This window comes from Condylura cristata, unplaced genomic scaffold (genome assembly GCF_000260355.1).
Source record: "Condylura cristata isolate star-nosed mole 26May11 unplaced genomic scaffold, ConCri1.0 scaffold00023, whole genome shotgun sequence".
NCBI classification, from domain to species: domain Eukaryota; kingdom Metazoa; phylum Chordata; class Mammalia; order Eulipotyphla; family Talpidae; genus Condylura; species Condylura cristata.
The window spans coordinates 20,365,405-20,379,342 of NW_004567124.1; the positions used below are offsets into that span (position 1 = coordinate 20,365,405).

Sequence of the window (13,938 nt, forward strand, 5' to 3'; positions counted from 1 at the left end):
CTCCCCTCAGTAGTGTACTTCATCGATCTGCCTGTTCTGCTCCCCACTGTGAATCCTCTCTCTGCCCCAGCACCTCTGGCCTGTACCCCAGTTCTGTATGCATAAAAAAATACATCTTTAAAAAAAAGGATTATAAGATGAAACTATAAATTCTATAGCAAAGAATTGAAGACTGAATAAATGGAGTGATTAATACAACTGAGCAGAATATTAAAGGTGGAGATTAAAATGTTAAAAATAGTCTTGACTCTAAGTAACATTACTGATGTGTTTATGTTCAAGTGTAATTATATAGTCTTAACTGATTTTCCTTGACTAAACCAACAGCTATGTTCAATGGGCAGTTTTTGTTTGATAGACCTATGCATGTGAAAATGGTGAGTTCCTATATATCACTTCAACCCTCCAGTCTTCATATATATATTTCCTGCTCTCCTCTGCATTACAGATCTTATAGTTATACAATTAACCATTTAATAAACTTTTTTGCAATTAGGATGACAAGTCTGTTCCTCATGAAGACTACCGTTCCCATGATAGTAAAACTCCACAATTACCACGTAAGTTAAAGCTGTTATTAGAAATAATAGACTGTTCTTATCCAATTTTATTTTGTGCTATAGAAAAATCTTTGTACTTTGATCTCAAGTTGCCTGTATTGTAGGATTAATTAGCAGTGATTCAGAAGACTAAGTAGACAAATGTCAGTTTTTTTCTTTTGGGTAATTTGTTTTGATTATAAAAGTAATGTGTTAAATAATTTGGTAAGTTCATTTATATTATGTGGGAAAATACTTGTGGGATATATGTATTCCTGTATTTGTTGTAGCATTATTTAGAATAGCCAAGTTATGGAAGCACCCTAAGTTCCCTAGGACACAGAAGTGGATTTGGAAAATATGGTGTAGATATATAGGGGAGTACTATTCAGCTATAAAAAGACGCACTCTTGCTGTTTGTAACCACATGGATGGACCTGGAGGGTGTAATGCTGAGTGAAAAAGTCAGAAGAAGAAAAACAAATATCAGATGTTTCACTTACATTTGGAATATAGAGAAACAAAGCAAAGGGTCAGGCAAAACCATACTAATAACAGAACCCTAGAAATCAAGTGGAATTGAGGCTACAAGAAACCTTGGAGTTGAGGAACACAGTGGGGGAGAGGAACATAGTGTGGTACAGAACTGTAGGTACCTTAGAGGTAGGTGGGGTGTGGGGACATACATGTGAAAAGGTGTGACCCTTTACCTCTGGCTCATATACAAGTGTTATAAACCATTGTTACCTAATTTTTAAAAAATGAAGGTCAGCTGAAATAGGTAATCAAAACAGAAATAGAAGGTGCTTCATAGTTAGAGCAAATATGTTTATTTTGATTATATTCTATGTGTAAATATATATACTACAATGTGATATAAATTTTATTTATTATTGTTTATTATAGAAAGTTTGAAAAAGTCCAAAACCACTAATTTTCCTCTGATGGAAAAACAAATATTTTATCACCCTTAAGTAATTTTCATTATAACATTTTTGTGTATTTTCTTCCATCTGTCCTTCTGTGTATATATTTTTTTACAGTTTAAAAGTACTATATGAATTTTTTTGTATTTCTTTGAATCTTAGTGTACACTTCAAAATGTTGAAAATTGTTTTTTTTAATGTTGAAAATTCTTTCCAGATGTTTTTCTTGGCTGTATTATAGTTTTATCATACAGATGTTCCATAACATTTCACTGTTATATACATTTACGTGTTTTAAGTCTTTAATAATCAAAAGAGAGTAATTGTAAGTAATTTTTTTTTTTGTATTTAAATCTTTGCTACGCTTTTGGTTATTTCCTTAAGATAGATAAAATACCCAGAAGTAGATTCTTAAGGCATACTCACTGATCTTTGTTTAAATAGTTTACAAAGGATTATAAACAGTAATATAATGTACTTAAAATCTTTGTTTTAATGCCTCATCTGCAAAATGGAAATGTTAATAGCACCTCCTTCATGGTGTTGGCATGAATATTGATTGCATGAGTTGATACAATGATAGGCACTTATTTCTATCATAAGCACTCAGTAAATACTACCTTTTGTTTTTACGATTTATCTCCTCTGGTTATGACCAAAATTTACTATCATAAAATATCGTAAATATAGAGACAAAAATAAAAATTACTCATGTAGCTATTATATGCCATATTTGTTTTAGGTGATTTTTTTTTAGTAAAATTTAACAGATAAATTTGACCTTTCCCTTCTGTCCTTCCTACTTCCCACTAGATTCCTTTCCAAGAAGAAACACCTTATAAATACAGTACTTACTGTTTAGTTTTCAATAATTTACCTGCACTTCACGTTTTATAAACAATATATGGAACTGTATTTGAAATTTGGTGTGTGGTGTGTTGTCTAGTTCTGCAACTTGACTAATTTAGAGATTCACTAATTTTGATAGAAGTAGCTCAGGTTCCTTCATTTTAAGTGCTAAACCACATTTATATATATATTTCTAGGTTATTCTAATTTTTTGTTATTAGCAATAATACTAAGTTGGGGAGGGCTTTTTTTTATCAGAATGCTGTCTTTTTTCAGTGTTCAAAATTACTTGTAAAGCTGGGTGGTATGGTATATTGTTTTGGGAAATATTTTTTAACTTCTGCTTGTTTTAATTTCATACTGCTTTATGAATGAATTTCAGTAATTATTATTTTTCTAAGAATTTTACCACTTTCTCATTTTCAGATTTGTAGGCATAAAAAAGTCATTTTAATTTATTTTGCTTACATAGTTGTGTCCTTTTTATTTCTGAAGGTTTGCAATTCCCTTTTTTTCCTTTTCCAGTTTTACTTAAGGATTTGTTGGTTTTAGTATTCTCTTAGAAGCAAATTTCATTTTCTGTATGTTAGTATCTGCTCTTTATTTTCTTCTGTTTCTAAATTGAGTGCTTCACTAATTTTTACAACCTTTTTTAATACAGGTATGACTATAAACTTAGCTGCTGTGTTTAAGTTTTGCTGTGGAATATTTACTGAGATTTAATTTTTAAACTTTTATTAAATTACTGTTGTTACTGTGATTTAATTTAAAGTTTTATTGGATTATTGTTATTTCCCTTTAAATTATGCATTTTTTATTAAATTTTCCAAATGTTTGATTTTTTTTTTTCTTACTAGTGTAGTCAGAGAAGATAGCCTGTAAGATTGTGACCCTTTGGTATCAGTTTAGACTATATTATGGCTTAAAATGTAGTACATTTTTTATTAATATTCCAGGTGTACTTGGTAATTGCAGTGTTCTATATATATGCCCATCAAGTCAAGACTTATTAGATATTTAAATTGTCTTTTATTTCTACTAATAATTTTGACTGATTTTCCTATTAATTACTAAGATGTATATGATAAAATCTCCCACTAAATGGTGAATTTGTCTTTTTTCTTGTTTTTACTTTATTTTGGAACTTAGTTGGTGAATTGTAGTGTGTATATATATATATATATATATGTATATATATATAAGTATATAACTCATATTTTCCTAATGAATTAAAATTTGGTCATTATAGAGTAATAACTGCCTTTTGTAATTGTTTTTAAGCGTGTTGTCTAAAAATATACAGTACCTTCTGTTCATTCATTGATTTGTTTGAATTCCTGTTGTCTTACTTTGTGTTCTGTTTTTCTGTGTTTTACAAATATTTTTCTCCTATAGTAGAAAACCTTTGAAACCTTCACTTCTAACCACAGCCGTATTGTATTGTGTTATTATTTAGAGTTTTAGCTCTCTGTTGCTCTTTTTCAGTCTCATAAATTAGGTTTTATTACTTACATTTTCTTGTTACTTTCACATTTCATTTTTTTGCTTTCATAGACTCTGAAGCATGTTTTTTTAAAAAGATCTTTCAATAAGAATGTTGATAGTAAAGTCTCTAAATTTTGGTTTGTTTATGAATGATTTTAAAGTAGTTTCACTGGTTATATAATTTGAGATTGATAATTATTTTCTCTTAGCGCTTTGAAAATATTCCACAGTCTTCTGGCTCCATTACTATTAAATCCTTTTTTTTTTCTTTTTTAATAAAGTAAGCAGTGTTCTTCATGTAGCTGATTTTAAAATCTTTAATAGTTGTAATTGTTAATTGCTGTTTATTGGACTTCCACAGTTTGAGAATTCAGTTTTTAGAATACTCGAAAATTTTTAGTGCATGTGTCTTTGATTATTACATTTTGTTACTTTATTGGACAGCCCTTTCCTGCTTCTATTGTACTTTTCACTCAGGGTGTCATTTTTTGGATCTTGGTTTTTTGTAGAGATCTCTAATTTGCTTTTTTGCGTAATAGTTTTTATTTAGATTAAAAGTATATTGTCTCTTATATTCATACTGTTTCAGTATTATTCTTGAGATTTATGTTTTTATGTACTCTTCTCAAGACATGAACTCAGACCTTGACAAATCAGTTTGTTTTAATTAAACTAATAATTATTAACTTATTTTCCTTTCCTCATTCCTCTGCTCTTGAAGTGGGGCCTTCTTATCTCCTATGTTCTTAATTTTCTTTTGGGTAAAAACAGGATTTCTCAGATTCACCAACCTTTTCTTTTTCTATGAAATGGGATCTTTGAAGAAGACCTGTTTTTCTTAATGATGATAAATATCTGGGATAAAAAGTATGAAGGCTAGGTATAATCATTATTGTTGCTGATCAAATGTGCTGTTGCTTTCAACTTGGTCATTTTTAGGAATTGAACTGAAAAATGATACTTTTACCACATCATGTTGCTCTTTCCAATTTAACACAACATACCTCCATACTTTGCCTTTTAAATACATATACATATATATAATGTGTGTGTGTGTTTATATGTATGTACACAGTATAAATTTTCTTAGCCCCACCACCTATTAATTGCAATATTGACTAGTATACTCTGGTTGAGTAGAATAAGAGTTTTTACTCAAATGTTAGTCCTACTTTGTTTAAAGGCATCAAATTATTTTAGTTTAAGAGAGGTAGGGAAAAGAATACTGGATTTAAAGTTAAAAACCAAATTCTGTTCTTCATCACATAAGTGTCATTGTGTCAAAATTTCTTCTATAAATATAAAGTAAGAAGACTTTTTTTTTTTTTTTTTTTAAGGAGAATTAGAAGCTTTACTGTTTGGTTCATAGATATAGCACAAAGATAGTTTCTTCCAAATTTTGAACATGCAGATCAAAATCTACTCCAAGAAGTAAACAAATAAGCACTTCTTAAAGTAAGAAGACTTTTTAAGGTGCATGTAAATATAACTATTGATGCCAGTGATAAAACTAGGAAATAGATAACATTTGCTTTTTTTTTTCAGTTTTATATTTTCATAGTTTAATTTCCAATTTGAATTATCTTAAAAGTAATTCGTAGATTTTAACTGGATCTGTGAATTCCAAGAAGATTTTCATTTTCAGATATACTGAAGGTCATATAGTGTTAAAAAATATTCTTCATATTTTATTAGTACTTTTTATACACTTTAACTGAATATAAAATGGATTCTATAAAATACTTCTTATTAGTAAATGGTATTTTGTTGAGGCTTCAGTGTGCTGTATTTGCAATAAAAACAAAATCGAATGTTCTTATTTACAAATTTGAAAATTTTAGAGGTAATATTACAGGCATATAATTTAAAAATAATTTTTAGTGCCAATTAGCTAATTGTATATGAGTTATGATATCATTCTTATGTGTGTTATAGGAGGTCTTGGTGGCATTGGAATGGGACTTGGTCCAGGTGGACAGCCTATTAGTGCCAGCCAGTTGAACATAGGTGGTGTAATGGGAAATTTGGGTCCAAGTGGTAAGCTCACTTTCTTACTTCTTTTTAAATGAAACACTTGCTAGACTAGATAAAAGCTTTTATTTACTAATTTTTTAAATTTAAGCATCTGTTTGATAGTTGAATTTTAGGATGTCATTTCAGTCTGAAAATGGAATGAAACCTTGGGAACAGAGGACATAAAAAGAGATGGGCAAAAAGGCCATGAGGGTTTTCCATAGGCCTGATGTAGCTAGTCTTTTAGCACTGTGGATTTTGAAATGCCTTTTAGGCAAAAGGAGAATACTCAGCATAGCACCTTGCATGTCATGGATGTACAGTATATGTGGAATGACTAAAATTCTATCATTATCATAAAAAAATTGTGTATCTAGTTAAGGAGTAGCTTTTTAGATAGCTATCTTGCTCTTTATGTAGCCTAGCATATAGTTTATTTTTTTTCTTAAAGATTGATTTATTTATGCATACAGAACTGGGGTACAGGCCAGAGGTGCAGGGGTGGTGACAAGATTCACCAGAGACAGTGTGGGGAACAGAACAAGCAGACTGATGAAGTACACTGCTGAGGGGAGCAGCAGGCGGGTCAGGAGAGGTCTGCCGTGCCACGTAGATCACCTCCGGATCTACGGGGCGGGGATGGAATTCCTGTTGAACTGGCTTTAGCTTCTTAATGTTATGCTTTAACCCTATGTGTCACCAGGGAGGGCCCACAGTTTTTGAAGATTTTTAAAATGTTTTAGAACCTTTTAATATTCTTAAAAATGTGTTGGAGGACCTCAAAGGGCTTTCGTTTATGTGGTTATATTTATCAATATGTATTATATCATAAATTTTTAAAAATTCCATATTTACTACAAATAACGATAGTAAACCGGTTATGTATTAACAAATTTTTCAATACAAAAAATTATACCCAGAGTGGCATTGTTTATCTCTTTAATGTTTGGCTTAATATAAGACAACCAGGCTATGGTATCTGTTTCTGCATTGTTTCAATATCATACATCATTTATCTCTGGAAAATTCTGACATATTCACAAGAGAATAAGAGTAAAGCAGACAAATTATATCATAGGGTAATTTGATGAGTAAAACAATTTTGATCTATTGGATTCTCAAGGACCCTTAGAACATATTTTGAGAATTGCTTGTTTTAACTAATGGACTAATAAGTGCTATCAGATTCCTATTTTTATTGAGATGCTATAATAATAAACTCCTCTAAAGAGGAGTTAAGGTAATTATTTTGATCCAAACAGATGGAGATTTTTCTTTCTTGCTCTCAGTTCTTCCACGCTCCTAAACACTTACTGTTTTTTATTTTACAGCTTGATTTGCCATGTTTAGAGATAGGTCCTTGATTTCTGATCTGATCTCTAAATTTACTATAGTGATACCTATGTCTATGCTGAAAAAAAATTACCATTTCTGTGTCTGATCTTATAAAAAAAAAAGTGAATGGTTGCCTAATCCTATATATTCTTTATCTGAGTAAGAGCGTTACCAGTGTATTTTATTTTCTCGTGCAATAAATATTTGAAGTCTTGAGATTAGTCAGTTGCTATGACATAGGACTTTAAACCATCTTACCTGTGCCCTGTTGCATGTCTAGTGCCCCATAGACCCAATGGTATTATTTTGTTGTATATCTTATGTCATATTCTTCAGTCACAAAGGTAAAACTTAAAGTATATACTGTGTATTTTATTTGAGGTATGGGAGTGGATGGCCCAAGTTTTGGAGGAATGAATAGAATTGGAGGAGGTATGTATAAACATTTGTTTTTTATCATATTTTTAGTAAGTTAGAAACTGCTGATATTTGCATGGAAAAAAAAGAAGTCATTGTTTACTGTTGGCTCATCCTAAAGACTCCTACCTGAAATTGAGTCTGGAATAAATTTAAGGTATATGAAAGATAATGTGTTAAGAAGCTACACAAGAGCCCTATTAAATATCAATGTGAGAATCAACATTTAATGAATGGATCTTTCATCTTTACAACTGACAGTCAAATCCTAAAGTCAATCTTTATTCCATAGGAATAGGGTTTGGTGGTCTGGAAGCAATGAACAGCATGGGAGGATTTGGAGGAGTTGGTCGAATGGGAGGTAGGTAATTGTATTAGGTGGAATATGTATTTAACATTTAGTTTTTCTTATTATCAGAATTTCCCTTCTTAGGAATGGGCACTGTTGATGTCTTCAGAGAATAAATGAGCTATAGGGGTTAGAGAAAAACATATTGAAAATGAGTGATGTATGTGGTATGTGAGGTATGTTTGGTAAGTCATAGATGTCCTTGTATTTGTGACTTTTGCTATTTTTTTAGCTTTTGATATGTTGATAGATGGATTGCCACCTACTGAGAAACTTAAAAATGGGCTAACTTGTTGCATAATCTTCATAATCTTTTCAGAGCTATACCGTGGTGCGATGACTAGTAGCATGGAGAGAGATTTTGGACGTGGCGATATTGGAATAAGTCGAGGCTTTGGAGATACCTTTGGTAGACTTGGTAGGGTTGGCTGCATACTACTTTTCTTTTTGCAGGCTATAGTTTTCAAATTTTGTTTCTTTTGTGTGTGTAAAATTATAAATTTGTGATGTTTCATGAATATTATTTGAAAAAAAAGACATTAGGAATTTTCCTCTACTGTCTTTCAGTATCTTACATATGCACCCTATTTCTGTACATTTTCTGAGTGCCTAGTACCTTGAGAATTTTAAAATATGATTATTTAAATTAATTAGTTTATTATCTTTCCATCCTTGTTTAGGCAGTGCAATGATTGGAGGGTTTGCAGGAAGAATAGGAGCTTCTAACATGGGTCCAGTAGGATCTGGAATAAGTAGGTTTAAATTTTACTAGAATTTATTTAGTAAAATTTGAGTGCTTGCAAAGACTTTGCAAGAGTAGTTATTGTGGTATAATGATACTTTTTTTCTTTTATGATAATAAGCCTTGTCATAATTTAGAGAAACTTTGATAATTATTGAACTTTTCTGTTTGATCATTGTTTAAAATTTCTACTCTTTGAATTTTACTTTCCTGATTTTTCTAAACTAACACCCAGAGTACATGTTAGCAGCTAATTTAAAAACCTTTTCAATTAGGAATCTGTTTGTCTAATCATATGTCAAAAACAGCTTCTGCTTTTGTACCAATTTTCTTTTTGTTATTTTATACCAATTTTGTTTCCATATTTCTTATGTTTTTGTTGACTAGCATGTGAATGTCTTGTGTCTTTTGTAAATACAGGTGAATTGTCCCAAATATGACACTTTTAGATACTTTCTGATGTTAAGGGTTAACTTGTTTCCTCTTGAGCTTTTCCTGTGATAGAATCAAGAGTAGTTGGTGGGATATGAATCTTCTTCCACTTGTTTCCACAACACATTTAGGCCTTTTATTAAGGTTTAACAAATGGTTGGTTTGACCTCCATTGCCACATCTCTGAGCTCTCCATACTTCATTGATGTCCTTTAATTGATTGAAATCTCACAAACAGTAAACATAGCCTACTTGAACTGTTCTAAAAATGAGTTCAAAAATCATGTCCCTTAAAGGTACCTATTACTTTGTACTTTACTTCTCATTTTATTCCTCCTTAAGTCGTTTTTTCAGCCTTGGCTATTTTTCTATTAATCGTAGTTTTCACCTCAGCGTTTACACTTCTGTTTCCCTAATTTTATATTTATTATTCACAGAAAGCCAATTTGAGGGTGATGTTAAATTTAGAATTGCTGTCTATGGGGATGGCAGGTACCAAAAAAAAAGTTTTGAGAATGAATAAGATTGGCATAAAGGGGACTTGGCACACAAGAATGAAGGGGGTGTATGAGGTAGGAGCTAAACTTTTAAGGTCAAGCTATGGAGTATGCTGCTGTTTTGTTGTTGTTGGTGTTGTTATCTCCACAAATTCTGTGTAATACTGAAATTGAAAGCTGTTTTTTCTGAGACAATTGAAAATTTAATTGATATTTAATAAAGAAAGCATGTGTGAAACAGAAGAGATAACTGAGGTGGAAGTCAGCTAAGAAAAGGTTATGTCGGAGACTATGATGAGAGGGACAGTTGATGTGCTGTAATAGGAATTTATCTCCATGTCTTTTGTCTAGCAATTACTAAGCTAATTATTGTGAAATAAAAATGAGGATAAAAACTATTATAATATTAATGGGTAAAGTAATTGGTAGAAAACTTATATGTTGTGTTTTATGACTAGAATATAATTTTATAGAAGTATAAAAGATAATGTATTTACATTGTAGCAAGAATTAACAAGTTCAGCTAGTTAAATTCAGCTGAATGTATGCCAAAATTAACTTCTGTTCCATGGAAGACTCTTACTGTGTTATGAAATAATTTTATGGTTAGATATTGTGGAATTACATAAATGAAGTGTTCTCTTAAAAGAATGACTTTTTCTCTCCCCTTTTTCTTTTTCTTTTCCTTTCTGAAAACCAATACCTACTTTCCTAAATACATCCCCATTCTGAAAATCTAGGTGGTGGAATGGGTGGTATGAACAGTGTGACTGGAGGAATGGGGATGGGACTGGATCGCATGAGTTCCAGCTTCGATAGAATGGGACCAGGAATAGGAGCTATACTGGAAAGAAGCATCGATATGGATCGAGGATTTTTATCAGGTCCAATGGGAAGTGGAATAAGAGACAGAATAGGCTCCAAAGGCAACCAAATATTTGTCAGAAATGTAAGCAATTAGATGTAAAGGATATTTAAAATTATTTCTATTGTGTATATCTGTTATTAATACCTTTTTTCATTCTAGCTGCCTTTTGACTTGACTTGGCAGAAACTAAAAGAGAAATTCAGTCAATGTGGTAAGTATGCCAATGATGGCAGATATGTTGATGTTAATTATGGAAGAAAAATTGATTTTAAGCTTTTAAAATACTTTGTTTAGACTATTACCTGTCCAGACATTTATTCCTAGTTTGCCAGATATAGTTCTACTTCAGATAAATGAGTTATTTTACTATCTTGACTTAGAGCTGTGCAAATTACTACTAAATCACAAGATTTATTAGCAGAGCCTGTCTTTGTCTTCTATGGATAAGAACTTTTTAAATTACCTGATTTTTAAAAGTTTCATATATTATTATCTGCATTTTAAAAGGTTTTTTTTTTCTCATGGCAAATGTTAATAAGAGGTATATTTACTTCTTTGTTCATAGTGTAGTACAGTGCATTATCAGTAAACCCAGTGAGAGGCAGACATTCAAATGATATAAAGTTAAATAGGTGAGCCCCATTCAGCACACTTTCTTGCCCACAATACACAGGAACCTTAGCTGCCAGCACAGAGCCTGTTGCCTAGAACACCTTAGGCATAGATACATTCTGGTGGCCCTTCTAATTTCTTGATACCTACACTACCTTCATATAGTCACTGGGTCTGTAGACAATTAGATGGTATATTGCTTTTAAAAGAGGAACTTTTGTTCAACAAACTTATTTTTGCAATAAAATATGTTATTGATAGTTTCCATTTTGTTGTTTTGTTATTTGAAAAGATCATGGTGAATAGTAACAAATGTCCTGCTAGTATTATTACATGGTATTCAAAGACTATATCAGAGTAGTGATTTTGTTTCCTTGGCACATAATGATGAAAAATATCTAAAAATGATGTAGCCTTTGAGATTAAATGGGAGGTTAAAAGTATGTGGACTGTGTCTGTAATTTTTTATAGTGTTCTATAAAAGTAGTCTTTTGTGGTCACCAGCAAAGATACTGTTATTTGCTATGTTCTCAAAGTGTTTTATGCCTCACTTTATTGTAATAATTTGGTCACATGTTTTCTTCCCTCCCAGATGGAGTCTCTTAGGATCACTGATTGCTATCTTTTTATCATCACACCTTTCATTATCTCTGTCTATCTGAGCAGAATCTATTATACGTCTATGAGTTGAGCATTCTGAGTAGATCTTCTGTCATTCATTCAGGTTTTCATTAAACCTACAAATATATTTTAGGTAGTTGACTTACTAGATTCAGAAAGATAAACATACACTTGAAGACTGGACAGCGTGATTCTACTGGCATCTATTAATATATTTATCTTAACTTCATACAAAGAAACTTAAAATTTTTTTATTCATAAAGTTGTTGAAAAAATGTCAGTAAATAGGCCCTTCCTGGTGGCGCAGTGAGTTAAAGCACAGCACTAAGAGGCTAAAACCACTTCCGCATGAGTTTGATTCCTGCCTGCCCAGGAGGTGACCACATGGCGTGGCAGACCTCTCCTGATCTGCCCGCTGCTCCCCTCAGCAGTGTGCTTCGTCGATCTGCCTGTTCTGTTCTCCACTCTGTCTCTGGTGAATCCTCTCACCGCCCTGCACCTCTGGCCTGTACCCTGGTTCTGTATGCATAATAAATAAATAATAATAAAAAAAAATGTCAGTAAATAGCTACCACTAAAAGAAAAGAATTGTAAAGCTGGTTTTAGCTATTGGTGCTCTTTATTAATAGGAGTAAGATCTACTAGAATAAATAATCTATCGTGAATTCCATTAACTGCAGAGAAGTGAATATATTAAAGCTTTCTTGGAATACATTTAATAAGGAGCAGAGGCAGCGAGTATAGATTAGTTTTAGTAAAAAAGAAAAATCTCAAATAAGATAGAACATTATTTTAAAATTAAGCATGAAATGAGATAAAAGACAAAGGGTACAAATGAATGCTATTATTCAAAATGTGACCACAACAGAGTTTGAAAGGCAGATTTCTTTTGAGGTCAGATATGAGCAAGACTTGCAGCAAACTTGAAGTGTTTTCTGATAGCCTTTTTCCTGAGGAGCAACATTTGGACAGGAATATCAGCAAGTCAAAGAGATCTTATGAAAGAAAAAATATACAGCACTACATTTTAAAAAATACATCTTTGTGTTATAAACTTGTAAGATAAATTATTATTCTCTACTTTGTTATTTTAATTTTACTCTTTCCCTTTTGATCAAAATATAGTTAACATCATGAGATTGATTATACTTTTCTTAGTTAATATTGTACAACTAGATTTCTATTAAGATGATAATATACATAAATGATTCCCTACTACCTTCCTATTTCTAACCTTGGGCTTTATTAAAGGGAAAGAAAAAAAAATACAGTAATACAGAATTAAGAAGCTATTGACAACTTAGAAACTATCTGAGTTGTATGATCTGAGCTACCTATTTTATCTGTCATATACTTCTTATTTTTAAATCTTAAGTAGTTTTTTAATATATAGTTGTTTTATAGTATGGGAACTTTTCTTTGTCCTTTATCAAGCTAGTAGTGACTCCTGTTTCACAATAAAAGGTAGGTTTTGTTTGTTTGTCCTCTCTGCTTCAAACCTGTTGCCCGGGTGAATAAGTACATTCCCTTAGTTGCTTCTATTAAAAGTCTAGTGGTATTCCATCTCTCCCAGACAACATCTACCAGTAAATGACCTATATCAGTCCTCTGTTTAGAAAATGATTGTAGTGTCTTTCATGGGGCAGTTGCAAAAGCTGAGAAAACATAGTTTAATGAATTATATGAACCTTAGTATAACATATACTTAGCTTTTATTGTGTCAGAGAAAACAGATACAATTTTCAAATATCCTTAGTTTACCTGGAATAGTCTCATTTTATTACATCTGTTATTTGTAATTATTAGTAACTCTCCCTTTAAAGTATTCTAGTTTGGATAATAAATTTTTATGACCACTTTATATTTTGATAAATGGTATTGATTTACTTCAAATACCAGTTTCTGGAGTTAGCAGTTATCTGGTTTTCTTGCTTCTGAAAGCTCCTCTGAGGTTCTCTTTTTATGCTGTTACTGTCGCTGTTATTGCCATTATTGATTTAAATCTACAATTATCTCTTCTATGTCTGGCATTTGGTGCCACTCTTAGACTTGGGCTTCAAATTGTAACATTGAATAAATGACTTCAGTGAGTTAAAAGTAGTTGAGCCATTTGTGAACTGGTAAAAATTAAATTTTTGGATTCTTGCTACCGTTTGTAAGAATGAAGGAGTGATATGGGAGATAAAAGGGAAGGAGGAGAGACTCGACAGATTGGATGGAAAGAAACATTTAAAAAAAAGAAAATTTCTTTAA

The 13,938-nt window shown here is 31.5% G+C and overlaps 1 protein-coding gene across 3 annotated transcripts in view; it reads left to right on the top strand.

Annotated features, from left to right (window-relative positions):
- MYEF2 (myelin expression factor 2) overlaps window positions 1-13,938 on the top strand; it is a 30,603-nt gene that overhangs the window by 12,797 nt on the left and 3,868 nt on the right. Inside the window, exons 8-16 of one of the 3 annotated variants that reach the window (XM_004687826.2) lie at window positions 328-377; window positions 497-560; window positions 5,735-5,836; window positions 7,529-7,579; window positions 7,857-7,925; window positions 8,233-8,331; window positions 8,594-8,665; window positions 10,325-10,533; window positions 10,612-10,663. In XM_004687826.2, the coding sequence (XP_004687883.1) occupies window positions 328-377; window positions 497-560; window positions 5,735-5,836; window positions 7,529-7,579; window positions 7,857-7,925; window positions 8,233-8,331; window positions 8,594-8,665; window positions 10,325-10,533; window positions 10,612-10,663 (768 nt within the window). The remainder of the gene's footprint in view (window positions 1-327; window positions 378-496; window positions 561-5,734; window positions 5,837-7,528; window positions 7,580-7,856; window positions 7,926-8,232; window positions 8,332-8,593; window positions 8,666-10,324; window positions 10,534-10,611; window positions 10,664-13,938) is intronic. The other 2 variants (XM_004687827.2, XM_012728689.1) reach the window with 2 other exon arrangements.